Below are 26,954 nucleotides of genomic sequence, written 5' to 3'. Positions count from 1 at the left end.
TCTTATTTTAGAGCAAGTTACCTTAGGGTTCTGCCTTTCTAGCAAAGTTGTTGAGTCGCTAAGTTGTGTCTGACTTTGCAACCCCATGGACTGTAGCCCACCAGGTTCCTCTCTATGGGAATGTACCTGTATATTATCTGAGATGTAGCCAAAGAAAGTAAAAGTGATAGTTGGTCAGTTCTGTCTGACTCTTTGCAATCCCATGGACTATGCTGTCTATGGAATTCTTCAGGTCAGAATACCGGAGTGGGTAGCCTTTCCCTTCTCCAGGGGATCTTCCCAACCCAGGGGTCAAACCCAGGTCTCCTGCATTACAGGTGGATTCTTTACCAGCTGAGCTACCAGGGAAGCTAGCCAGGATGTGGGTAAATGTTAGAAATACAGCAAAGACAACATAATTTGTTTAATGTAATTAATGTTCTTTATGACATGAAGTTGGTCACATTTTGCAAGTAATTTATATTTCTTGATTTATGAGATCTGACATGTGCTTCTCAGAGCATATTTATCTGTCAGATGTACAACAAGTAATACTCTTTGATTCTTGCTTTCTTTTTTCCAGAGTATTTTTTCCTAATATTTGTAAAGTCAAAAAACAGTATATGCAACCCAGTTTGAGTGGGAGAAGTTTTTCTTTCCCTGAAATGCCATCTAAGAAGAACTGTAAAAATTCTAGATACTGAGAATGGACTACTTTTTTTTAAAGATTAAAATCTATTAGAAATATTTTTATAAAGCCACTTGGATGGATGGAATTTTAGTTTTCTTGGAATTTTAGTTTTCTTTACTTAAAAAATCCCTCCCTCCATTTTTCATAAACCTACCTAAAGCACTCTGGATCAACTGCAGTACTTTCCAGGAAAACTATGTTGGTGATGAGACTATGAACACTGTGAAGTATATTACATAGTTTCCATTTTAAGCTTTTATAGTTTTTAATCTATTTATTATTTTGGTCATACAATGTGGCATGTGGGAACTTTGTTTCCCAATCAGGGATCAAACCCATGTCTCCTGCAGTGGAAGCATGGAGTCTTAACCTCTGGACCACCAGGGAATTCCCTGCAGTCTTTAAAAATATACTTTTTGTCCCCTTGCTAATTCTGATCCTATAGCATGCATGGGATAAAATGTTGCTCCAATTTAACTGGTTTGAAAGTGAATAATATTAACTATCTGTGGACAAGCTCTTACCATTCTGAACATCCAACACATGATGCTTATTTAATGTCCAACCGCCCATGTTGGAAGCATCCAATTCATAGCCTTGCAAAATGGCAGTCCTCTTCTCCCACAGAGTCAGGTCCAAACACGACTCATATTCATATCCTACTGACACTAGAATCAGAAAAAATCATGGTTCATTTTCCCAACCACAGGCAGAAATGCAATTTATTTTATTATCTTGATAAAACTGCTTTTTTCACAGATGTGCTCTGGAGACCATATTTCCACTTATTTGTGAACAGAGTCTATTTTTTTATATGAGAAGATTTGATCATATAAAAGGTGGTTTTTGAAAAAAGAAAAAAAGTCTCCAAATATTATTTTTGTATTGACTTAATAGAAAACTAGTATTTTTCCCTACACCACTTTTTCACAAAGGGTCCGTAGTACAAAATGAAGCTCAGGTTGAGCAACTGGAGAAGTCATTATTAGTTAGATCGGATAAATCAGCCCCAAATGGTGATCAGACAATAACAACAAAAAGTACTATTTACTATCTGAATAATTAGAGATGCTTAGGCTCCACGAGTATTAAGCTATAGAAAATATTTATGCTAAGTAAGGTTTAATAGAGCAAACAAATAGCCAGGTTACAACATTATATTCACATGCTCTTATCAGGAATAAACAATAAAATTAGCAGCAGATTAATAGGAACAAGTCTCAGAAGGAAAACTTCAGAGTTCACAATGAAACATGGATTTTAAAATTTAGAACAAAGTGAAGGGAGAAGAGGCAATTATCTGATCTGAACAAATTCCAGTCCAAATTACATGTTAATTTCAAGATAAAATGCCTACTGTATTTTCAGGTAACATCTTTTCCTTTAGTTTTTGGTATTCTGAGCCTGAGCCTGGAGCCACAGTGTGTGTATCTCAACAGATCAAACTCTGATTGCATTGTCCCTTCATGCGGGGAAGCAACTGGTTTGATGGTTCATGAATATCATTCTGCTGAAGTGACTGGTCCTTCCAGTCAGAAGAGCTGACATAATTTTTGGACACAAATGTTGTCTGATGTCATATTAAAATATCATTATGATTTGAAACTACATGTTGTTAGATACTGAAAATGTAAAAAAGGTTAATGAAAATTGAGATAAAATTATAAAGGAAAGAAGAAAATGAAAAAAGGAAGGGACGTGATGAGGAAAAAAAACATGAAAAAAAGGATATGAAAACCTGAAATTTCACATTCCCTTTCATCATATGGAATACACTTCTTTTTCCTGTGGTAAACCAACCATTTACAACCATTCTAGGCAACCTTACTGTCACCCTCTCTGCTTATCCATGGATTTCCTTGGATTATAATGAATTTCATGTTAATTCTGAGTTCAAGACAGTGTTTTTGGTGCAGAATATAATACATTTACAAGGGACTTACCAACAGCTTCAGACAGACCATAGACCTTTTGATTATATGCATCTGTTTTATCCCATATAAACGTATAGGCCAAGTTTGGTGATGCAGGAAACCACTTTTGAAAGAGTCTTCCTACGACAGCCACCATCAGATGCACCTTCATTAGATTAAATGGGATAACAGACTGGGTCATGGTGATCTTAAGTACTGACTTATACCCAGCAGCTCTGGAACTCAGGTAGGAAAGTTTCAAGTCTGTTCCTGGAATTGTGGTTTCTTCGTGGAGGACCTAGGTTTAAAAAGAAAGCAGAAGTTGCCAACAGGGATCACGTACGACTATTAGGTAAAATACATTTAAAAGGACGCAGCAAAACAATTAACAATAAGATAAGATCCTAAAGAGTCACTATCCACAAAAACGCATTTGAGATGTTATCTTATTCAATAATTAAAAATAATGCTGCTGCCAGCTCAATTTTTCTCCTCCTAAAAGCTTCCTGTCATTTATCTTGAATTAATCACAGTTCAGGTGTTACTTCTAATACAGGAAATTTTGTGACTGCTCCATCAGGCTGACATGCACTGACTTGTTAGTTTATAGTCACAGTGGATTCTCACTAACCCATCTTTCACCCCCGTTGCCCTGGAGAATTAGAGCAGACGTTTGTAAGATGGTTCGCTCAGCACAGAAATATGGCCCAGGCCAAAGATCTGGCCCGTGCCAGCTGGCTCATTTAGGGGTTAAACCTACGTCTACGGCCTCATCAGCTGACTGGTCACAGCCTAGAAAGACAGGAATGGTAACAAAACAGACCAATTTTCTTGGGTTAAACTGTAGCAAACTCCATATTCACGTTGGAAGGTAATATAACAATAGCACACTCCCACAATTAGTTAAACACTGAGCTTGGACTCATCGCTGATTTTTGATATGATGGTACATGAACTAATATTTTCAAGTTGCATAAATTTCCCCCCCGAGAACAATTAATGTATGTTGAATGTCTGCAAAAGACGCTCGATATACAGTTTGAGTTGAAATGAGCATAAAGAGTTAACATAATTACCTGCATAAAAATTATGTTACAAATTTTAAAAATCATATTCTTAACTCCACAATTTACCCATCAGTGTGACATGCTCAATGAATGCCAATAAACTTATCCTGATATATGCAAAATACATTATGCCGAAACAGGATTTCAATATTTTGAAAAAAATCTATGTTATGCTGTATATAAAATAAATCCAAATAATTCAGATTCTACTTGCTAATGGTGCTCCTATTCGTTTGGTTACTAATAGTGGCTCTTCTTAGGCTCAGGCTTCCCTGGTGGCTCAGATGGTAAAGAATCCACCTACGATGCAGGAGACCTGGGTTTGATTCCTGGGTCAGGAAGATCCCCTGGAGAAGAGAATGGCTATCCACTCCAGCATTCTTGCCTGGAAAATCCCATGGACAGAGGAGCCTGGTGGGGTACAGTCCACAGGCTCGCAAAGAGTCAGACATGACTGAGAGACTAACGCTTTCACTTTCACCTGGGCTTACTACCTCTTGTGTAATGTACAAGGCTCTCTTTCCTTAGGAATCCACTCCAGGAGCTTATCACCTTCTCTACTAAGAATTAAATCGCATTCTCAAAGGTTTCCTCAGATTGCCCTATTCATTACTCAGACTTAAAGGACTACCTTTTCGTGTTGGAAAAATCAAAATAGCGACTCAGGGTTCAGTAGTATTTCTCTTCCTCCCAACTCCTCTCACATGAAACAGTTAGGAATGATGTATGTCTGTCATACAAATGTTAATAACTTAAGTAGGACCCTTGGGTTCAGGGTAAATCATCTGAACAGAACTCACTGTTTCGTATCATTGGGGGTGAAACACTGGTGGCTTAGTTTGAAAAACAGATTCTGTGACTTGGATGGCCCTGAAAATGTAAGTGATTATAACTTAAAGCATATCATTTATTTTGTCTTAATTTATTTTCAAAATAATTTTACATAAATTTGATAGGTTTCCTATAGATACCTTCATGAATATATACTGTGATCTTCCAGGAGTTGTATCTCTGTTTCAAAATATCATGTTATTCCTAATTTTAATAACTGATTTCTGTCTTTGTCATCATTAGCTTACTTCACTGGAACAAATAATCTGTAATTTAACACATTAAAACATGTTTCTCCTAGGTAATTTAATTTGACCATACTATTTTGCACTAGTGGAAAAGCAAATCAAGCTAGAGTGGAAAAACCAACCATTAAACCAGCTGTAGGCTTCTTACCCCTTCTTACCCCCAGCTACCTTTATCTAAGACACCATCATTTCTCCTACCACTGACGCTGCCTCCTGACTGGTCTTTTTGTTTCAAGCCTTGCCCTAAATAGAAGATTCTCAGCATGGCAACTGCAATGATCTTTTAAAGAAGCAAATAAGAAACTGTATTTGGTCTGCCTAAAATCCTCTCACAGCTTCTAATTACTCAAAGATCACAGGAAAAGTCCTCATCCTTGCCATGGTCTTCAGTGATCTGAGACATCATCTCCTTCATTTCAGCCACACCTGCCAGCTTCTCTGCCGTTCTGTGGACAGGCCCAGTTCTTGCTCTTCCCCTTCTGTTTGTTCAGTTGCTAAGCTCTGTCTGACTCTTGCTGGACCCCATGGACTACAAAGCCCGCTAGGCTACTCTGTCCATGGGATTTCCCAGGCAAGAACACTGAAGTGGGTTGGCATTTCCTCTGATATTGGATCTTCCCAGCCCAGGGATCAAATCCATGTCTCCTGCACTGCAGGCGGATTCTTTACCACTGAGCCACCAGGGAAGCCTGTTCTTCCCTTGGAGCTTTAGAACCTGCTCTTTTGCTCTGCTTGGAATGACCTTCTATTTTCCAGGTTTATTCTTTCTCTTCTCAAAGTTTCCACTGAAATGTAATCTTATCACAGACATCTTCTGGGGCCATGCTATATAAAACTGCAATTCCATCCACTTTACCCTGCTTTATTATTTTAATTTAGTCTCATTCACAACTTGACATATATTTATTTGTTTTCAGTCTCTCCATGTAAATTGGCAAACTTCTTGGAAGCAGGTACTTCATCTGATTGGTGTACTGCTTTCTTTCTTTATAAGGGAAGCAGGTACTTCATCTGATTGGTGTACTGCTTGCTTTCTTTATAAGAGCGCCTGGTGCAGAACAGGTATTTCAATAAATATTTGAAGAATAAATGCAGCCAAGCTGTTCAGTGCTGTTGTATTTTAAAGACCACAAGTTTTTACTCGGCTATTTACATATGAAGTCCATTATCGCTGTGCTTAATGTCCTGCCTTTAAGATCTGAAAGTTATTTCTAATTGGAAACATACAGGAAGGAAAACAATCCCCTGATATTTCAGCAGACAAAAATGAATAGTGAAAACATGGTTATTTTTTAAAACTTATAAAACTTTCCCTGTGAAAAATATGGCTTTATGAACTACATCATTAACCCTGTATTATTAGGGTTTAAGACATGATACTGTGTTTTTAAAATATTGTGAGAAAATTAATGAACATTTTTTATGGAGATTCATCTGTTCTAATGTATCTTCTGCTTACAATAATAATTAAACAGTAAAACACTGAGAGTAATGGCCACGTATAGTAGCACTTGGTATAATGTCAGTCAGGAGGTCAGATACATGCAGGCACGAAAAGCCTTTTCCAATGAATGAATCAATGAGCAAAGACATTACTAGCTGTTGCACTTAAAGCTGTTTTCCCATCTGGCTTCAGCTAATAAATAGACACAGATATATATATATATATATCTTGAAGAAGAAGTATTTTGAATAGATCTTTAAGAAATAGTTAGATATCCTAATATAATAACTCTTATTTACTACACACACACAGACACACCCCACATTCTACATGTCATTCCAGAGAATTACTTAGGATAGCACTGGAATTCTGTAATCCTTTAAAAAAAAAATTCTTTGGAAACCACGTGATCTGAAAATGGTTTACTGCAAAGCACTGCCGGCTAGAATAGTCTACCTGTGTCTCGGGAATAATGGGACTGTCTTCAGGAGATGATCTAAAAAAGGTGGATAAAGGCGAGGACACGATGATAGGATTGGGCCTCACAAAGCCACTCAGATCACAGCTGGGAATGTCGTTTTCTTCTTTCTTCATGACGAGGGTATCCATCACATAAAAGACATTCCATGGAATCCACACAGTGTGATACTGGGTGAGGAACGGGGATCGTTCAAACACCAACGTCAGAGAAGCCCCGCCATTTGCCACCAAGTCAAACCTAGGAAAACGTAAGACATATTTAGTGAATTACCTGGGTCTTGTGTAACTCTCAACACTCACCTCCTTAAATCAATATGCTTTATAAGAAAGACCTTTTTCTCCCAACTTTTACATGAAATAGTTTAAAATCTATGAGACTATTAAAAGAATTATGCAGTGACCATCCATATATCCTTCAGTTCAGTTCAGTCGCGTCCGACTCTGTGACCCCATGGACTGCAGCACGCCAGGCTGCCCTGTCCATCACCAATTCTCGGAGTTTACTCCAACTCATGCATATATCCTTAACCCAGATTAACTAACTTATTAACATTTGTACAAGCTTGCTTTATCCACTCCTTTTCTAGAACCATCTGAACTTAGGTTGTAGATATTACAAAGTCTCACTCTCAAATATTTAAACACGGGGGCTTCCCTGGCGGTCCAGTGGTTAAGACTCTGCCTTCCAATGTAGGGGGGCACTTGTTCAATCTCTGGTCTGGGAACAAAGGTCCCATGTGCTGTGGGGTGTGACCAAAAATTAAAAAGAATTTTTTTCAAAATGAATCTTCTGAGACAAAAAAAAGAACATTCTCCTATAAAACCATATACTCTTATATGCCTTAGAAAATGAGATTAACTTTTAAAAACCTACATGAATATATAACTTTAAATTTTTGCCACCATGTACTGTCACAGATCTCTGGTCTAAAAGTTGTTGCATTTTCAAACTAAAAGGGCCATTAAAGCATTATGCCTGGTAATTAAAAAAAAAAAAAAGCCTAGTTTTTATACTTAAAATACTTCAAAGAAATATAGGGTGCTGGAACTAACTTACATTCCGTCTTGGCGGGTAATAGTATATCCATACTCTGGGTAATGGAAAAATGAGACATTCACTCCAATAAGTGGAGTTCCATCGGCAGTCAGCACTTGGCCTCTGATGACGGACGCTAGGCTGTGAGAAAAGTAGAAGAGTTAGACTGAACATTTATCTCCTCAGACAAACATTATCATGATGTAGAGATAATTCAACCTAAGGATAAAATAACAGTACATAAGGCACTTGTATTCACAAAAACCAGACTAGAAACACTCCCAAGACAGTGTTCCTTATAATTCACTGCAATCCACATTCTTGAAATACCTGGTGTTTACCCTGGGTTTTAATTCATTGCAATCTGGGCTTTGGAGAGTTATCAAGACCAATAATTTAGAGATGAATTTTTTAAATTATAAACTGTGCCTTTTTTCGTGAGTCATATATCTGGTGCTTGCATGAAGGAAAGTATACTTTCCAATTAATTCCAAGGCAATCCGGAAACCCGCAGGGACCGAGAAGTATAAGATTTAAGGGGGCAATGAGGAACATTTGTGCAACAACTTTTAATCAACTGCTGGGTCTAACTGCATTAATGCTGTTAAATTGCTGCAGACCCAGGAGTTCTGGTGTAAATCATCTTCTTTTGCTCAGTGAGACACAAGACACCTGCTTTCACTTACTGGTTTATTTTCAAGTCATTACTGCTCTGCAAAGCACCAGGCCAACAGCTCATGCAATCTTACTGCCATGCTGTTAGCAGTTCCATTACATTAATTCATAATTTATATTATTTAGTGAGCTCAGCTTAAAAAAAAGTGCACTTCTGTTTTGCCTTTTGGGGTCTTTTCATTGCTTCTTTTGAAACACTTCCAACTGTGCTAAGAAAATCAACCAGTTAAATGAGGATTTATTGACTCCTTAATGGGATGTCCTGTTATGCTTCCGGTACTGAAATTGACAAAGTATGTGAACTGTGTCAACAATGCTTGAAACATGAAGTTTGGTGAAGGATGTGCCGAACGATGAAAAACTACATTTTAAAAAAGGCACTTTCCTCAAATTTGCAGTCATCAGCATTTTATATTAAGGGCTTATAACTGTTGATAATATCATCACGAATCTATGTAAGGGAAAGTGTATGAACCTCTTATTGAAAGGACTTTCTCCAGGTATGACATGGGTGCTATCAGATCCTATGAGAAAACTGATGCGGTCGTAGAAGGATTTGGCAGCTTGCTGAGATGGTGACTGTAAGCTTTGGCTAATGATATCCTGGGGGTCGGGCAGTCCACGACAGTAAGGCTGATTTTGGCAGGAACTCTGTAAACAGCAATCAGGATCCATGCAGTCAATGAGTCCATCTGTAGAGAGAGATGTAAACCAGTTAGAGATGTAAACCAGTTATCTTTTTCGGCCATGATGCAGAATAAGTTTTGTTTGTTGACTGGCTATTTTTTTTTTCACATCTAATGATTTGTTCCTCCTGCCTAACAGTGATTTCTGGCATCCTTTTTGAAATCAAATACAAGAGCTGCAGTTGCTTTCATAGACAGTAAATGTTTGCTTTGGAGATGACCGAAAAGAATTATATAATGTTGGTTCTGAATAAAAAATAAAAAATGACTGTTTAGAACAATGTATTACAGGCAGATCTCATTTTATTGCCTTTTTCAGATGTTGAGTTTTTTCTTTTGTAACAAATCAGAGGTTTGTGGCAACATTGCATGGGGCAAGTCTATTGGTACCATTTTTTTCAAACAGCATCTGCTCACTTTGTGTCTCTGTTACATTTTGGTAATTCTTGTGATATTCCACTTTTGCATTAGTATTATATTTGTGATGGTGATCAGTGAACTCTAGTGTTACTGTTGTAATTGTTTTAAGGTGCCACTAACTGTGCCAGAATATGTCGCACTTGGACAACGTGTGTAGACTGACAACTACTGTGTGTGCGCAAACCATTCCATCAACTGATAACCACTGTATGTGTGCAAACCACTCCACTGACTGATAACTACTGTGTTGTGTGCAGACCGCTCCACTGACTGATACTACTGTGTGTGCAGACCGCTCCACTGACTGGCTGTTCTACCTAAAATTTGGGAAAAGGTTTGAAAATGAAAGTCTGTGCAACACTAACACAATTAACATATAATAGACAAGATGAGTCAGTCACCTTTCAAGGAAATCATTTTCCCAAGGATGGTAAACATTAGTCGCTCAGTTGTACCCTACTCTTGGCGACCCCATGGACTGTATCCTGCCAGACTCTTCTGTCCATGGGCATTCTCCAGGCTAGAATTACTGGAGTGGTAGCCATTTCCTTTTCCAGGGGATCTTCCTGTCCCAGGGATCAAACCTGGGTCTCTTGCATTGCAGGTAGATTCTTTACTGTCTGAGCCACCACGGAAGCCCAAGGATGGTAAAGTATATTTCAAATATAATTAAGTTATTTCTCAAAATTTAATCTGGAACCTGAGTTCTATTAATATGCTTCCTTTAAAATGAAGATGTTAATAAAAATATGGGTAATGTAAATAAGCTATAATATTGAAAATGATAAGAAATCTATCACTAAAAATTGACCTACAGGTGTTGGTGACATAAAAAGAATAAGGGTTAGAATCTTCTCGAGCCTTCTCCAGGAACATCAAAAAGAAACTATATTCAATGGGCCATATAAGAATTTTGTTTGAAACATATAAACCACCCCATTAGCAGATAAGTGTTAGGATAATGGTTTCATGGCATTAGTCTTTAAGGTCATTTTTCAGTGACCAGTTGATACGTGAATTTTGATCTGTTTGGCTACTACATTTCTCAGTACAGATTAATAAAAACATTAGTTTCTGCAGACTTTAATCACCATTGGGAGAATGGACAAAATCATTATAAAATCTTAAAACCTAAGTTTCAGGTCTCAGCATGACCCTATTATGGCAAACTCAGCTGAAAATATCTGGTTGACCAATGTTTTATTTACACAGGTGTTTTGAAACAACTTTTATTAAAAAAAATACACTAGTCTTTTTTTCTTTTTTGCTTTAGGCTACTCTTATTAATAGAACATATGCTTGCCCATTCATTATCTGAAAGCAAACTGAAACAAAATAAAACAGACTAAACTGAATCATATTGCCCAGTCTATAGCACTTCCCCGGTGGCTCAGACGGGGAAGTGCCCAGTCTCTAAGTAGGTCAACAACAACACAGATAAGGTAGGAGACAGGAGATGAGTGGCCTGGCTCAGCAGCCTTCAGTCACTTGCCACCTGATCAAGAACGCTGTGAAGGTCTGGTTTCTCCTGACACCCGTTCTCCTTTCTTTGGATAGCTACTCTGAATTTTCATTTGGATGGCCAGTCCCCCCCAACTTTCAGTCTATGTGCATATCTCTCTTTGCCTTTGGTTCAGAAATGGACATGGGACCTAATCTGTCAAACTGGACTGAACTTCAGGAACTATCTAAAAACCCATCCTCCCCCCACCCACATCCCTCCAGGCTTGGAGCTGGAAGGCCGTGAGGCTGGGGTTACCCCATCTCCCCGGCTGCCACGACATTAGAACCTGTCTGGGAATGGAGCCTTCCCAGAAGAGTCAAAGCCAAGAGCTGGAGAGAAAAAGCAACACGTCGCAGTTACATCTTTGGGGCTTTTGCAATAAGCTGCATCTGATCTGGGCTTTTCAGTTCTAGAAGTCAAAGCACTGCCTTCTTTCCTAAACCTGTTTGGGCTGGCTTTTCTGTCACTTAAAACTGAAAGAGATGTAGCTTATCCAGAGACATTAACTAAAAATTTCACTATTTCCCATATGGTTGAAAAAAAGAGCTTAATAAGTATTAGAATTAAATGTATGATGCTGAACTCTTTTGCATGACTATTTTAACTTTTTGACACATGAAAATGTATGAGTCAGAATTTCTGATAAGCAGATCTTATAATTTCTTTATTATAGCTACATTTTCATGTGTCTATCTGTTATAGTTCTAAAAAATGGATTGTTAATTATTTGAAAGCACATATCTATTCTGAGACAAAAATTCAAAATCATGTTTTAAGAAAATCGAATGAAACTGAGCTTTGAAATTTCAAAGAAATTTATCAAAAATATTCCTTTTTTAACCAAAAGGCCACAAAGATGAAAAATGTCTAAATATTTCTCAATATTTCTAGTGGAAGAAAGATGAAACTATGCTAGAGGCTTATTTTTCATGAGGATATGTTATAATATGCAATATACTGAATTTTTTCTCCATCTGTCTCAAAGACACAGAAGCATAAGTTATTAAGACTCAGATTTTTAAAGTAGCAGATGATTGACCTATTGCATCCAAATCATTTTAGCTTCAAAAAAACAATTAAAAAATTCTTTTAGTAACAATTCATGATTTATAATCTCAACCTCATGAAGGTTGAGACTTCATGAGGAATCTTTAGTATGTTTTATAATTTAAGCTTCCCTGGTGGCTCAGCTAGTAAAGAAACCATTTGCCAATGAAGGAGACACAGGAAACGTGGGTTCAGTCACTGGGTTGGGAAGATCCCTTGGAGAAGGAAATGTAAACCCACTCCAGTATTCTTGCCCGGAAAATTCCACGGACAGAGGAACCTGGTGGTTTACAGTGCATGGGGTCACAAAGAGTCGGACACGACTGAGCACACACACACGCGCGCGTGTGTGTGTGTGTGTGTGTGTGTGTGTGTGTGTGTGTCTGTATATTTAAGAGTTCTTACTCTATGGATTTAGAATGAGTATGCTTGGGAGAATAATTCCATATAAATATTTGATATTCTTGCAAGTTTTTCCCCTTACATTAATCTTTTAAGCATAACTAGAAAGTGAAACCTCCAAAAGTTATATTTTATCTCCATTAACCTGGTCAATTAAGGGTTAAATCCCCCCTCCTTTGGTCCCCCATAATACTCCCTGAATGCCTTCCTTTAGGCACTGTATGGTACAGTTGCCAAACAGGAATGCTCAAATCTCATCATTCATCTTTGTTAGTTTATAAAAACCAAATGTGCGTCTGGCATGTGGTCTGCAGGTCATAAAACTGCATGAGATTGACACCTTCTGAACTAATCAGTTGGAAATGCATTTTTACAAGCCTCTCTGCTAACATCAATCAGAGACAGAATCTCATTTTCAACAGCCAAGATGCAGGGACGCATGGTTTGTTATTTTTCTGCAGAGTTTATCAGTAACTTGCCCAAGCAAGTGACGGATGCTTATGAATCTGGCTTCCTATAACTTGAGAAAACATTTTTCATTCTTTGCCTATATTCACATAGCTAGGGCTATCTAGTGCCACTAGAGTTGATTATCCACTTGCCCAAATGTCTATTGTAGTAAAATTGACTTCATAGACGAGCTTCTTAAAATCATCGACATTCCGTTTTAGTCTCAGGAATATGAGGTTGGCTTAAATTGGTATTGGCGTAGAAGCCATATCTAATAGAATTAATCATAAAAAAGATCTAAAGAAACTCAGAAATGTTCAAACCCACTAAATAATAACTTCAATGATCAGCTAAGAGCCTTTCTTTCTCCAGGTTAGGCTTTGCACTATGAGTGGTATTTTGATATAAAGTAGACAATATAGTTTATGCTTCCTTCCACTTAATCCTCAGTATTACTGCTCTAGTTATTTAAAAATATGCTCTCATCTTTCCTAGGACTTTCATTGGTTTGTAACAGTGGTTGGCAAACTTACTTCGTAAAGGATCAGATAAAAAATATTTCAGGTTTTATGGGCCATATAGTCCTTGCTACAAGTATTTAACTCTGCCTTGATAGCTCTAAAGCAGCCAGAGATGATATGTAAATAAGTGGGTGTGACTGTGTCTCAATAAAACTTTATTTACAAAAACAAACTTTGGCCCAGAGGTCATAATTTGTCAACCTTTAGTCTTGCTTTTAAGTTTCTACCCTGCCCTGTTTCCTTTGTCTTTAAATCATTCTTTTCTTTTTTTTTTCTGGTAAAGTTAAACAATGCACATTTTACTAGATTATTAAAACATCTGACTCCATCATTTCCTAATTTACACTCTATGCTGACTTTGACCTGTTTGTCCAAAGTCTCACTTTTGTCTTTTAAGCAGCTATGGATAGTTTAACATTTTTTTCAAAACCTTGATATACTAACTAGATAAAAAGTCATGAATTTCCTTTGAATGAATTTTCATCTTCACTCTAAAGGTAATTAAAGCCCTTACCCACAGTATTTGGAAGTCGTTCTCCCTCATTCCAAGCTGGAGGTAGAGGTAGAAACTCTTTAAAAAATTTAAAAAATATATATTTAATTTTATTTTTAAAAAGTGTCATGGCTGCTCAGCTATGTCAGGCTTTTTGTGATCCCATGCACTGCTGCCTAACAGGCTCCTCTGTCCATGGAATTTTTCAGGCAAGAATACTGGAGTGGCTGCCATTTCCTTCTCCGGGGACCTTTCGGACCCAAGGATCAAATCCACATCTCTCGTGTTTCCAGCACTGGCAGGTGGACTCTTTACCACAAGCACTACCTGGGAAGCGCCCCCACCTCCCCTAAATATATCTTTATGTTTCTTCTTCGCTGCACAGTGTGTTTGTAGGATCTTAGTTCCCTGAACAGGTATGGAACCTCAGCGCCCTGCAGTGGAAGCACAGTCCTAACCACTGGACCGCCAGGGAATTCCCAAGGTAGGATATCTGATGCAGTATTTTATTCGTGGATTTTAGAATCTTCAAAGGGTACGGGTATACCTTTTGTTTCTCTTTTGGGTCACCATTCTGTAACATACATGAAATTCATTTGCTTATTACTGAATCTGGATCATGTTTGGTTTTGCGTATCTTCCTGGTTTGTCTGATTAACAGAGTTCTCCTCGTGGCTTTAGTCTATGTTCGAATCATTTCAATTGTAATGACCCCAGGCTGTTTATTCTCCTGAACTTCCAATCTACAGCCTGCCTTCTAGATATTTCCACTTGGATATTACACAGGCATCGAAAACTTAACATGTGGAAACCACAACATACACGATCTTCTCTGAATAGACCACTTTCTCTGCATTTCTTACTTCAACGAATGTCTCCGCTATCCACTCACCCAGGTTCTGAAAGTAGAAACCTGAGCGTCATCCTTCACTCCTCTCCTCCATTTTTCTCTGCACCTAATCAATGGTCAGCTCCTCCTTTTTCCTACCCCAAACATGTCCTAAGTCAGCTTTCTTTTTATTTCACTGAAAAGACCCTTCAGGCCACCACCGTCACCTCTTGACAAGATCTCAACAAGAGCTTGGTTTCCCAGGCTCCAGTCTTGTCCCAGCTATTCATTCTCAACACTTCTGTCAGAGTATTCTTGGCAGAAATCAAATGTGATTATTTCACTTCTCTAGGTAAAATGCTCCCTTTAATTGGTCCCTGCTGCTTTCTGAGTAGTTAGAACTCCTTAACATGGCTTATGAGACCTTTGTGATTATTATTTCCTCTGCTGGAGACCTCTCACTGCTCTTATCCCGGCTCCCTCCCCAATTCCGTTAGCAATCAGCTCAGACAATGGTCTCACCAAGTTCCTTGAGGGCTAATCTAGCCCACTGTTGTAGCTCCCAGAATTTAAGACATATTCTTTTTGGCACTGAGCACGCAGACAAAAATTTAGCGGAAGAAAGTGAGGAATAAATTCAGTCCCTAGAGATTATGAGATTGAAACAGGCCAAAAGGATGTCTTAAAAGCACAGCAGATTTTTAGTTTTTTTTTTTTTTTTCCGGGAACCACCATACTGTCCTCCATTGTGGCTGGACCAATTTACAATCCCATCAGTGTAGGAGGGTTCCCTTCTCTCCACACCCTCTCCAGCATCTACTGTTCGGAGATTTTTTGATGATGGCCATTCTTTAAAACAGATAACCAACAAGGAAACTCTGCTCCATGTTATGTGGCAGCCTGGGAGTTTGGGGGTGAATGGACAGATGTATATGTATGGCTGGGTCGCTTTGTTGTACATCTGAAACTACAACAACATTGTTCATCGACTCTACTCTAACATAAAATAAAAAGTTAAAAAAACTTTTTCTACAACAGAGACACATACTGCTTTCTTTCATCACCATTTTCCTGTCCTCAGATACCATGCTAATCCTTGAATTCCTTTTTCTTTTTCACTCTAGTAGGTACTTTTACATGTTCTTGATAAATTGGACATTAGGCAATCCATACAACTGTAAAAAGTATTAAAAGAAATTATATGAAATACTACATATAATCTAAACAGGGCAAGGCCTTATGTACTCATAAAGACAGATAATCCCAAATTCAGGAAGGAAAAGGTAAACCTCATGAACATTTGCCTTGTAAAAGTTTATCATCTGGAAACCTCTGCATGAGGAAAGATGTCATAAGCAAGGTTAAAAGATAATGAAAACTTGGGGTAAATTATCTACAACACACTTCATAAAGAGCTGATGTGCAGAATATATAAACAACTCCTTAAAATTAACAAAGAAAAGTCAAAAAACTCCATAGAAAAAAAACGGTCAAGAGAAATAAATAAGCAACCAGCAAAAGAAGAAACACAGTCAAGGAACATATATAAAGATCATCAATCTAACTCGTAATTAGGGAAATGCAAATGAAAACAATAAAAGTGGAATCATTTCCACCCAGCAGATAACAATTCATATTTTTCATTTTGTTGCACAATTTTGTTTATGTACAATGATTATGTACAGACTATGAACATGGGGAAAATAAACACTCTCCTCCCGATGAAGTGTACAGTGGTGAAACTTACTGTGAGGCAATTTGGCAGTAGCTACCAGAATTAAAGTTAAGGCACCCTGTGACCCAGCAATTTCATTCCTACAAATCTGTTCCAAAGAAATATGTGTACATTTACACAAAGATTTCTACGCAGATAAACACACAGACATCCATACACAGATTCACTACAGATCTGCCTTTATACCAAGAGCAAGAAAATAAGAAACAGCTAAATTATGATTAATGGGGCAGTGGTAGAATTAACCAGGACATCTGTGCTTCTGTTATAAAGTATGAGACAGACCTACACATACTGACATGAAAAAATCTCTTTGGCAGAATCAAATTTAGAACAGTACCTATCCTGCTTTCGTTTAAAAACATGAATGTGCATCTACTGTAAAGTAAAATTTAAAAAAACTAAGCTCACTGAGGAGGCATAGAGACACGCACTCTGAGTTGTTAACAGTGGTGATCTTGACTGTTGTTGATCAGCTGCTAAGTCATGCGCGACTCTTGCGACCCCCAGGTCTGTCCGCAGCACACCAGGCTTTCCTGTCCTCCACCATCTGCTGGAGCTTGCTCAAACTCATGTCCATTGAGTCAGTGATGCCATCCAACATCTTGTCCTCTGTCGCCCCTTTCTCCTCCTGCCCTCAATCTTTCCCAGCACTGTGTATGACTGCTAGCAATAATCCTGCCCAAGAATGCAGAGGTTCTTAACCCAGAGAAACGGGACACTGTCTAAAGAAGTTCTGGGCAATGCTCTTCGTTGTTCTAAAGCTTGCAGTGGCAGTGAATGGTAATGGGTATAAAATACAGGGAAGACTGTTAGTTTCAGCCTGTGTGAATATTTTTCCTCTCCTAAAACTCATTCAAAAACAGCAGTCAAACCCCATGCTTCTGAAAGCAAAGCTGGACTTCTCTTTTCTAGAATGGGATTCTCCTGGGATCTAAAACTTCTGTGGATAATAAAAGGGTTCAGAGTAACCTAAATCTCTCCCCTGAATGCATGCTAACTCACTTCAGTGGTGTCTGACTCTTTATGACCCTACGGACTAGTCCTCCAGGCTCCTCTGCCCATGTGATTCCTCAGGCAAGAATACTGGAGTGGATTGCCCTGCCCTCCTTCAGGGAATCTTCCTGACCCAGGGATTGAACCCATGTCTCCTGCACTGCAGGGGAATTCTTTACTGCTGAGCCACCTGGGAAGCCCCTCTTCCCTGCAGTAGGATCTCACGGAGTCTTTAAAAAAAAAAGTAATTTCCCCCTAAATCATCTGCTAGGATAATGTATTTCAAGGCTCTGAGACTGAGTGCCACTCTTCATTCTGACATCTGGATTCTTTTTAAGAAGTACTCAGGAACTCTTATGAGCTTACCTTGTGGCTCAGCTGGTAAACAATCTGGCTGCAATGAGGGAGACCTGGGTTCGATCCCTGGGTTGGGAGGATCCCCTGGAAAGGGAAAGGCTACCCACTCCAGTATTCTGGCCTGGAGAATTCCATTTGACTGTATAGTCCATGGGGTCACAAAGAGTCAGATACGACTGAACGATTTTCACTTTTGGAACTCATTTCCTCTCCTCTCTTCCTTCCTCTTTTTGTCCTTTTTTAAACCATTCCCCTTCTGATTTTTTTCTATTTTATTTAACTTTTATTTATTTATTTTTAATATATTCTGGAGGACACAGCCATCTCATCCTCCTGCTAGAACTTTTAAAAAATGTATTTTCAAATGTTTCCTTATTTTCATTTGGGAATCTCCAAACTTAGACTGCCTCTGTCCATTTATCACATTTATTCTGAGGCTCACGTTAAACTATCATTCATCTGTCATTTTTAGCACACACACCTGCTTGCATCTACAGTTTGTATCTTGTTTGTATTTTTTTCTTCCTTCCTCTCTCAGTACTGTTTTTTTAATTTCTAAATAACCTCAGTTGAATTGTGCTTCTTTTTTCTACTATGATCAGACTCTGAAGGCATTAAGAAACACCTGTGTGAGGTATATCTTCCTGGCATATCCCCACGAAGTAGTATTAAAAACTCTGAAGGACAATGAATAACTTCATCTACTTAAAAGTAAGAGGCATCATTCCTGGCAGGATACATATTCTGACATTCTACCATCTTGCACAGAATTTAGGAAGAGGTTTAAGTCATTCTTGGGCCTTCCACCATCCAATCTGCAGAAGACTTGCCTCTTATGCCTCAGGTATCCACAGGGGAGCTGTCTATTTGAGGACCAGACAGGAAAGCAAGATGTCAAGGGGAGCTCTGATCACATCTCCCTAATGAGAAGAACAATAGGAACATTGCAGCTACTGCCACAGATTACATATTTTGGAGAAATCAGCTCATTCGTGAGTATCTACCTTGAGTTTCTATAAAGGTAAGAGTGGTCTCTGGCAAGCTGTTGCATTTTGATGCTCACACTGTGGGACCACCATATGGGGAGCTATTGAAAGTCAAGACACTCCCTATCGAATGCGAGTGTTAGCAACGTGACCAGGTGCAATGGTGCTTACTGAAGTGTTGGGGGAACTGGAGAGCTGCCTTGTCAGGCTGGGGCATGGAAAACATGCCAGAGACTCCAGCACTGATTTTCCTGTTCTCAAGTAAGAGGGGAGCAAACTCCAGGAGGCAGTGAAGGTGGGCTACAGTCCATGGGGTCGCAGAGAGTTGAATACAAGTTAGTGGCTGAACAACAACAAAGTAAGAGGGCTGGAATTTGGAGGGAAGGAATGAGAGAGAATAGAAGATTCCTCCGTAAAGTAACAGAACTCTACTAGCCATATGAAGTGGTTATTGAAGTATATGACATGGTTATAGTAAAACGAAATGCTATTGATGGCTATCCATATTCTGATAGAATAATCTGTTTTTCTGCCTACCCACCATCCTTGAAAAAAAAAAGTGAAAGTAAAAGTGTTAGTCGCTCCGTTGTGTTCAATTCTTTGCGACCCACGGACTGTAGCCCTCCAGGCTCCTCTGTCCATGGAATTCTCCAGGCCAGAACACTAGCGTGGATAGCCATTTCCTTCTTCAGGGGATCTTCCCTACCTGGGGATCAAAACTGGGTCTCCTGCATTGCAGGCAGATTCTTTACCATCTGAGACACCACGGAAGCTTCTATCGTTCTTACCTGGAGACAGAACTTTTCTGCCACTAGTCAGCAACTTTCTGTGTGTGTGTGTGCATGTGTGGTCTATAAAGTTCTTAGAGTAGTGCTCTACAAATTTGCTCAGACTAAACTATGATGCATTTAATTTTTGATTCGAGTCAAATCAACCTCTTCATCTTCTCCTTGATTTTAAGTTGCTTAATGGCAACCCACTCCAGTACTCTTGCCTGGAAAACCCCATGGGCAGAGGAGCCTGGTAAGGTGCAGTCACGTTCACTTTTCACTTTCCTGCATTGGAGAAGGAAATGGCAACCCACTCTAGTGTTCTTGCCTGGAGAATCCCAGGGACAGAGGAGCCTGGTGGGCTGCCGTCGCCTGGTGGGCTGCCGTCGCCTGGTGGGCTGCCGTCTATGGGGTCGCACAGAGTCGGACAGGACTGAAGCGACTTAGCGGCAGCAGCAGCAATGTGTTAAATGAAACTACTTAGCAACTTTCTGACTAATTCACCATTTTTTGACACCAAATGTGGACAATGTATCTATAATGGCACAGCTCCCACATGTCATAGAATTTCAACTACAGTCCTTATTTTAAATGTTCTGTTTTACTGTTTTCAACTAATGGTAATGGTAATAATATTCTTAATCACCAGATTATGTGTCTTAAGTTGGTGTTTAGTGTGAAAAATATTGTCTGTATACACATAACCCATGCTTAAGTTCAAGGAATCCTCTAGCTTGGGCTATAAGGCAACCAGGTTACAATCTTAGGGTGTAACAAAGCTGGTGCTGAGGTTCCTTCTCAGAAGATGAGCAAAATTAGGTTAGGGACAGGAATACAAATTATATGAGATAAGCAGAGAAGCCACAGGAGGTCTTCTATCAGGTCCGATTTCCCCTTGGAGAGGGAAGTCTAGAGATAGCAGAGCTCCATGCTAATAAGAATAAACAAAGAGGGACGAGGCCAATTCACAGCTGATAAATTCCGAGGAAAGAGAGAGACCGCCTTAGCCGATAAGGACACTGAAGAGTTGATCAGCCCCTAAATTACTCTGCAGCGGCTCTGCAGGCTGGGCCCTGCAGTTTGCTTCTCTCTGCCAGAGGTGTAACCTCCTCAGTGTAATCTCTTAGCACATGAGGGTGAAACATCTGATCAAGGAGGAAGGCAAGCTAGCCTTCTTCCCAGGGGCAGGGGCTTCCTCGGAGGGAGGGGAAAGCTGCTGTACGGGCGTGCAGAGGACTGATGCTGCGGTCTCTACGACAGCACCGGGGCACAGGGAGGCGAGAGAGGCAACTGTGTATTATCAGGCAGAAAAAGCTTCGAGGGCTAAGGACCAAACACCTACATCCATCAGGACAGACAGCAGAGCGCAGAATCTGTGGCTTAAGCTTCTTGACAGTCCGCATTAAAGGAGCACAGGGAAAAGAGTCAACAGTTAGGCAGGAATGGAAGAGTGAACAGACAGCTAGGAATGGACAGGGAGAACTGCAACTCGTACTCAGGAAGATGAGAAACAAGTAACATTTGGTTTGAGAATGACTCTGTGTTGTGTGTGTGTGCATGTGTTGGGGGCAAGGAGGAGAGCCGAGACTTGGTTCTGACTACCCTGCTTCCCAGAGAACAGTACAAGGCAGGCCTTGTTTTACTGTGCTTCCCTTTATCGTGGGGAAGATGTTGCATTTTTCACAATTCCAAGGTGTGTGGCAACTTGAAGTGGAACAAGCCCAATGTGCCATTTTTCCAACAGCACTTGCTTACCATGTGTCTCTGTCTCTCGTTTTGGTAATTCTTGCAATACTTCAAAGTTTTTCATTATTATTATATTTCTGATGGTGATCTGTGACCTTTCATGTCACTACTACAACTTGCTTAAGGCTCAGATGACGGTTAACATTTTTTTTTTTTTTGTCTTGTCTTAGATTTTTTTTATTTTTTAAATTTTAAAATCTTTAATTCTTACATGCATTCCCAAACATGAACCCCCCTCCCACCTCCCTCCCCATAACATCTTTCTGGGTCATCCCCATGCACCAGCCCCAAGCATGCTGCATCCTGCGTCAGACATAGACTGGCGATTCAATTCACATGATAGTATACATGCGGTTAACATTTTTTAGCAATATTTTTATATTAAGGTATATATGTTGGTTTTAGACATAATGCTACCGCACACTTTAACAGGCTACAGTATAGGGTAATTTAACAGTATCCGACAGGCATAACTTTTATATGCACTGGGAACCCACACCCCCCACATTCACATGACTTGCTTTTTCATGAGACTTGGTTTACTACAGACATCTGTCTGATGTTATGTCTGCTCTATTTGGAAAGGAAAGGGCCAATTCAACCTTCTCTGACAACCTTTTATGAAGTTCACCTAGTCAAGGTGAGCACTTTGAAAGCAAAAGAAGGAAAACTGGATAATGAGAGCTGCTCCTTACGATGTAACATAGCCCTGGCAACACACACTCTTTCAACGCTTCCACAAACTCCGTTATGTCTATTTTACGCGTGAAACACTTGAAGTTTAGCACAGTCAGGATCTTGTCTGTGGTCACATGAGGACTACGAGGTGGTGTGATGCATGTGCGCTCAGTACTAACTCATGCCTGACTCTGTGACCCCATGGACTGTAGCCCACCAGGCTCCTGTGTCCGTGGGATTTTCCAGACAAGAATACTGGGGTGTGGTGCCATTTCCTGGTGGAGTGAAGACCTGACTCCAAACTGGCACTCATAACCATCACCAAACTGCCCACGTGGACACTCCCAGCAGGGCAGGTTCAATGAAGGTGGAGGAAGGGAAACACACACTAGGAAGGTCACACGTGGAGCAGGTGACCAGAGTGGTCTAGGCAGAAACTATAATAATTCCTCATGAAAAACTCAGTCCGAAAGGGACACCAACAGTGAACAGCTCCATCGCTGGAGACACAGACACTAACTCTCACTCTCTACTCTCTGCGATCGAAACACACCAGCACAGAGGATGGGCACAACGGGAAAAAAATAAGTATTTCTTCACTCTGGGCTTACATGGGGTGGAATACCATAATCCTTTTCACAGGCTGTAAAGTTAAGGACAAAAAGACACTGGAAGTACAGCTTCAAGGGGATTGCTTTCTCTTCCTGGCCTTTCAACAGAAGAGCTTGGGAACTACCTTGCCTCTTTTGGACTGTTCCATTAGTAGAAGACTGCTCTTGAGCTCCCAATTCACAGCGCCCTAAAAACTGTATCAAGGAGAATCATCACCTGGAGATTAGGACAAGAAATGGACAATAATGCACATTATACAGCAGCTTGGTTACCTTGCCTTTTCCCTGAATGATAATCATCTTGCATTTGTTTCAGGGAAAACAGGGAGCAAAATTATTCTATCAGCACTCATACATTTTTCAGTCAATCTAACCTGTGGGGATCAAATGTGTGTTTTTTTTTTTTTCAACAGATAACCACGGACCCACGAGAACTTATAAACCTGAGCTCTGGCACAGGCTCGCTTTCCTGCTCCGCGTCTCTTACCTCCCTCATTGTCCTTGCTGTCAGTGCAGAGGGTCTCCATGGCTACGTCGCATCCTGCTCCTCGCCACCCTGGCTGGCAAACACAGTGCCAGCCGTTTTGGTCCAGTGTGCACCTTCCATTGCTGTTGCACAGACCGGGACACCCCTCTGTCAAAAGACAAAGAAGGACAACACAAGTGATTTGAGTATTTAAAGTCTCTGCACCTCAGATAAACAGATGAGGGACACTTAGTGGGAACAGGCCTTTCGAAACAGCACAAATACTGTAATTGCACATGGATAGAAAGAGCAACGCAATCTAAGGAATCTGATTCTTATCCAAGTGGCATCTTTGATTGGCCTGACCCTTGAGACACCACTTACCTGTGTAGGACAGAAATGTCTGCAATGACCCACTAAAATTGCTGCAGGCCAGACAAAATTAACTTAAATTTTTTTTCCTTTTTTAGCAAAGCAACAAGATTGATCATTAAAGTGTGAAAAAAGCATCACAGCGAGATCATTTCAGAAGCCCTAGAATAGATTTTTAATCTGCTGTAAACATTACCGGTCATTGGTTAGGACACGTCTTCTTAAAAGTGCCTTGTTGCTTTCAAAAATTCCCTCTAAATTTAAAAACATGAATGCGTGGGTACGTGGCTATGAAGGATGTTCAAAAGAGAATGTTAATTTTATCTGGCCTCAGAGTTGCCGTATATTCATGTGAAATTACAGTGCATTAAATAATTGCACAAAGTATAGGCCAGTATCAATGACTATACTTTATGCCGAGAATACATTCCTTTTCACAGAATAAGCAAAGCCCAGGAAATAGTGAAGCAGCTTAGCATCTATTCTAACAGACACTAGGATTCAGGCTGCATACGGATGGGACGGGACTGACAGGATTTCCAACTGAATGTAATAGCTGTGCATATCTGATTACTCAGGACGGACAAAATGAAATACCGTAAGGACCACAGTAAAACATCGAGAGACTGAACAAAAACACGGTAGTGACGTGCTTCAAGACAGAGCGCAAAAGAGTGATAGTTTGTGACAATCTCCCTAAAGCTTTTATGCTGTTACCTTTATATCCTATCTTGTCTGCTTTTATGGGCAAGGAGGGAAAATTTGGGAAACAATGAAAATAATTTAATATATCCGAAATCTATAATTGTTTCAGTCTAACATGACATTAAAAAAAAAAAAAACAAATTTTGCCACTTCCTACAGATGGTAACTGGCATGCAGCCAACATGATCTGTTTATGAGGATGACACTAGGGTAGGTTCTGGTGCTCTTCTCTATGAGTGTGACATGATACCAACAGAAACGAGGGTATAAACGCTCTAAGATGGCAAGAATAACGGGCTATTAACCAGATCTCTTTGGAAAGAATTAATTTATAATTTGGTATAAAATATATATATATATTAGTTAATGCCTGTTCTAGCAGTTGGGGGTTTGTTCTAGCTTCTTATAACTAGAATGCTTGTTTCGGTGACAAAATTTAAGGGAACCATCTCTTTAAGGATGTTTATTTTAGGTCTGTATTAAAAGAATTATTCATATAACTGGCTTTCCCTCCTTCACTGTGGAACTTGAAAAGATCTCAAAGAGACTTTCTGTCTCTTCAGATTAGAGTTAACGGAAAGAAGACTGTTTTGACAGTCCCTTGCGGCGGGGTATGATGAAATTAGACTTACGGACGCCATCAAGTCAGGAGAATATTAATTTTGCTGCTTCTTTTCTTTCAGACAATTACCGTCTGTTTTTATGGATTATTCAATGCCTAAAAGGTAAATTTTCCTTATGGATGCCTCTGTTTTGTTTTTAATAATAATAATTAAAGAAAAAGGTTTAATTGCCCCAGTGACAAAGGGGTGCAGCAGTCAACTGCAGGCACACAGGAACTTATTACATGAAAGCCTGGGTACTGCCATGAATATTTTCATATTCCAATGAAAAGCACAAACAAGGAATTAAAAAAGGTAATCTGAGGAGCAAGGGAAAGGGACTCTTCTGAAAGATATGGTTTTCACTTATTTCTATGATAACTGAAGACAAAGAATCTGCTGTTTTCTGCTGAGCAGAGTTATCATTTTCGTTCTCTAGAATGCACAGTATTTTGTAGTTTTTTTTTTAAAGAAAATCACAAAACATAAATTATGATATCACATATATTTTGAAACACTGAGATAAAGCCAAAGAAGTTTCCATATGAGGATAAATGAGATTTCTCTCAACATATGTTAACCAGAATCTTCTTTAGATTGACAATTTCTTATTCTGTGATAAGAGGGAGTGTTCGTGATTCTTTGATTTAGAATTTAAAGCTTATGAGCTGAATTGCCAACAATGAAGATCTTAAAGCCAAAAAAAAAAAAAAAAACACCCAAAAAAACTCCATAAACAAAAAACAGCAAATATACTGTTATCTTCAGTTTTTGGTTCCAGTGACGACTAATGCTTTTACATAGGAATGAAATCTGGGATAACCCAAAATTATACAAATGAGACACAGACACTGAAGTCTCAATACTTTAAATCCAAAGGATTTCACATAATGTAGGCCTGATTTACCATTTACAAAAATATGCAGGAAAACAATCTGTTTTCATACCTACTACAAGCTAAACACGGTTATATAGAGATATATATGGAGATATGTCAACAAAGAGCAAGTATACAGTACCTTTAACTATCTTATCCAAATAGTGAGCTTGAGAAATTAAAAAGGAAAAAAGAACAGACAGACATTTCAGAAGTGTCACATGGGACAAGGAAATTTTCAGAATTTACATGCAAATTGAGCAGCTGCAGCTGACATCAGACATCACACGACAGAGATGCACTTCATATCTTCTACAAATGCAGTGTATCCCCATTTTAGCAAATGCAGTCACGATTCCAGAAAATATTCAGCACTTTAAGGGAAAGTGTGCAGGTAAACGAACACTTCCTGTTGCAGATTAGTTGGGACGGACCCACTCCGATTCTTCCTAAGATTATACCTTCATAACTAAGTAGAACAAGTGGAATCAATTTTTGTCATTAGAGAATTTTGGAAATTTACAACTATGAGATATACAAACATCGAACTTTTGGAGGGGGTGAGAAAATAATTCTCTTTCAGTTTGTTTTGAACAAAGTAGTTTCATAAGGGTTACATGGTGGAAGGGCAGAAAGAACACACAGCAGCCCTGGAGGAACCTTGATGCATTTTTAGATGCTTTCTTTAATCTGTGACATACACCCACAGAAATTCTACTTCATTCACCTTCTCTTGAATCACTTGCATATTTACAAAAAATCAAACTTTAATTGTTAATAATAAAACAAAAAAGCAAATGTAATATAGTATTATGAAAAAGGCATGCATTAAATTCTATATGATTTACCCAGCAGCCCTTGACTACTTGTCAGACGGACAATGACGTAACCAGTATGTAGTCCATTAGGAAATACAGCCTGTTCTAAGATCTTGTTTCCTTTCAGGATTCATACAGGAATAGGCTCTGTTTCTCACAAAAGCTTTGCAGGAAGAGTCAGGATGAAGACTGAAGTCTCTTACTGTACCTGTCCATTTAATCTTTCATGAGGTTACAATTAGCCTACACCTTTCCTCTTGAACAGAAGCATAAAAATCCCTCTCTCTTCGCTCAACAGAGAGACCTAATATATTCTTAATAAGCCTCAAATCTTCTTGCTTTGTCAAAATTCATGCATCTTTAATGATCTAAAATTGCTTTTCAAAGACGCTTATGTTGATTATTTTTCATTACTGACATATGCAAGTGGTCGCGGAACTCTTAACAGAATGATTTAAACGATAACTTTCAGTTGAGCTACTAAAGCCTAGCAGTTCTGTCACGTGTATAAACAAAACC

General features: G+C 39.2%; 1 protein-coding gene across 13 annotated transcripts in view; it reads right to left on the bottom strand.

Annotated features, from left to right (window-relative positions):
* TENM3 (teneurin transmembrane protein 3) overlaps window positions 1–26,954 on the bottom strand; it is a 2,757,765-nt gene that overhangs the window by 65,729 nt on the left and 2,665,082 nt on the right. For 8 of the 13 annotated variants that reach the window (XM_042241441.1, XM_042241442.1, XM_060406903.1 and 5 more), the window contains 6 exons: window positions 23,083–23,229; window positions 8,840–9,056; window positions 7,711–7,830; window positions 6,630–6,891; window positions 2,614–2,881; window positions 1,195–1,338 (listed from right to left, as the gene is read on the bottom strand). In XM_042241441.1, coding sequence (XP_042097375.1) covers window positions 1,195–1,338; window positions 2,614–2,881; window positions 6,630–6,891; window positions 7,711–7,830; window positions 8,840–9,056; window positions 23,083–23,229 — 1,158 coding nt within the window. Of the gene's footprint in view, window positions 1–1,194; window positions 1,339–2,613; window positions 2,882–6,629; window positions 6,892–7,710; window positions 7,831–8,839; window positions 9,057–23,082; window positions 23,230–25,759; window positions 25,787–26,954 lie in introns of all 13 variants that reach the window. The other 5 variants (XM_060406900.1, XM_042241437.1, XM_060406901.1 and 2 more) reach the window with 1 other exon arrangement.

This window comes from Ovis aries, chromosome 26, assembly GCF_016772045.2.
Source record: "Ovis aries strain OAR_USU_Benz2616 breed Rambouillet chromosome 26, ARS-UI_Ramb_v3.0, whole genome shotgun sequence".
Taxonomy (NCBI): domain Eukaryota; kingdom Metazoa; phylum Chordata; class Mammalia; order Artiodactyla; family Bovidae; genus Ovis; species Ovis aries.
This window is presented reverse-complemented; position numbering and strand designations above follow the sequence as displayed.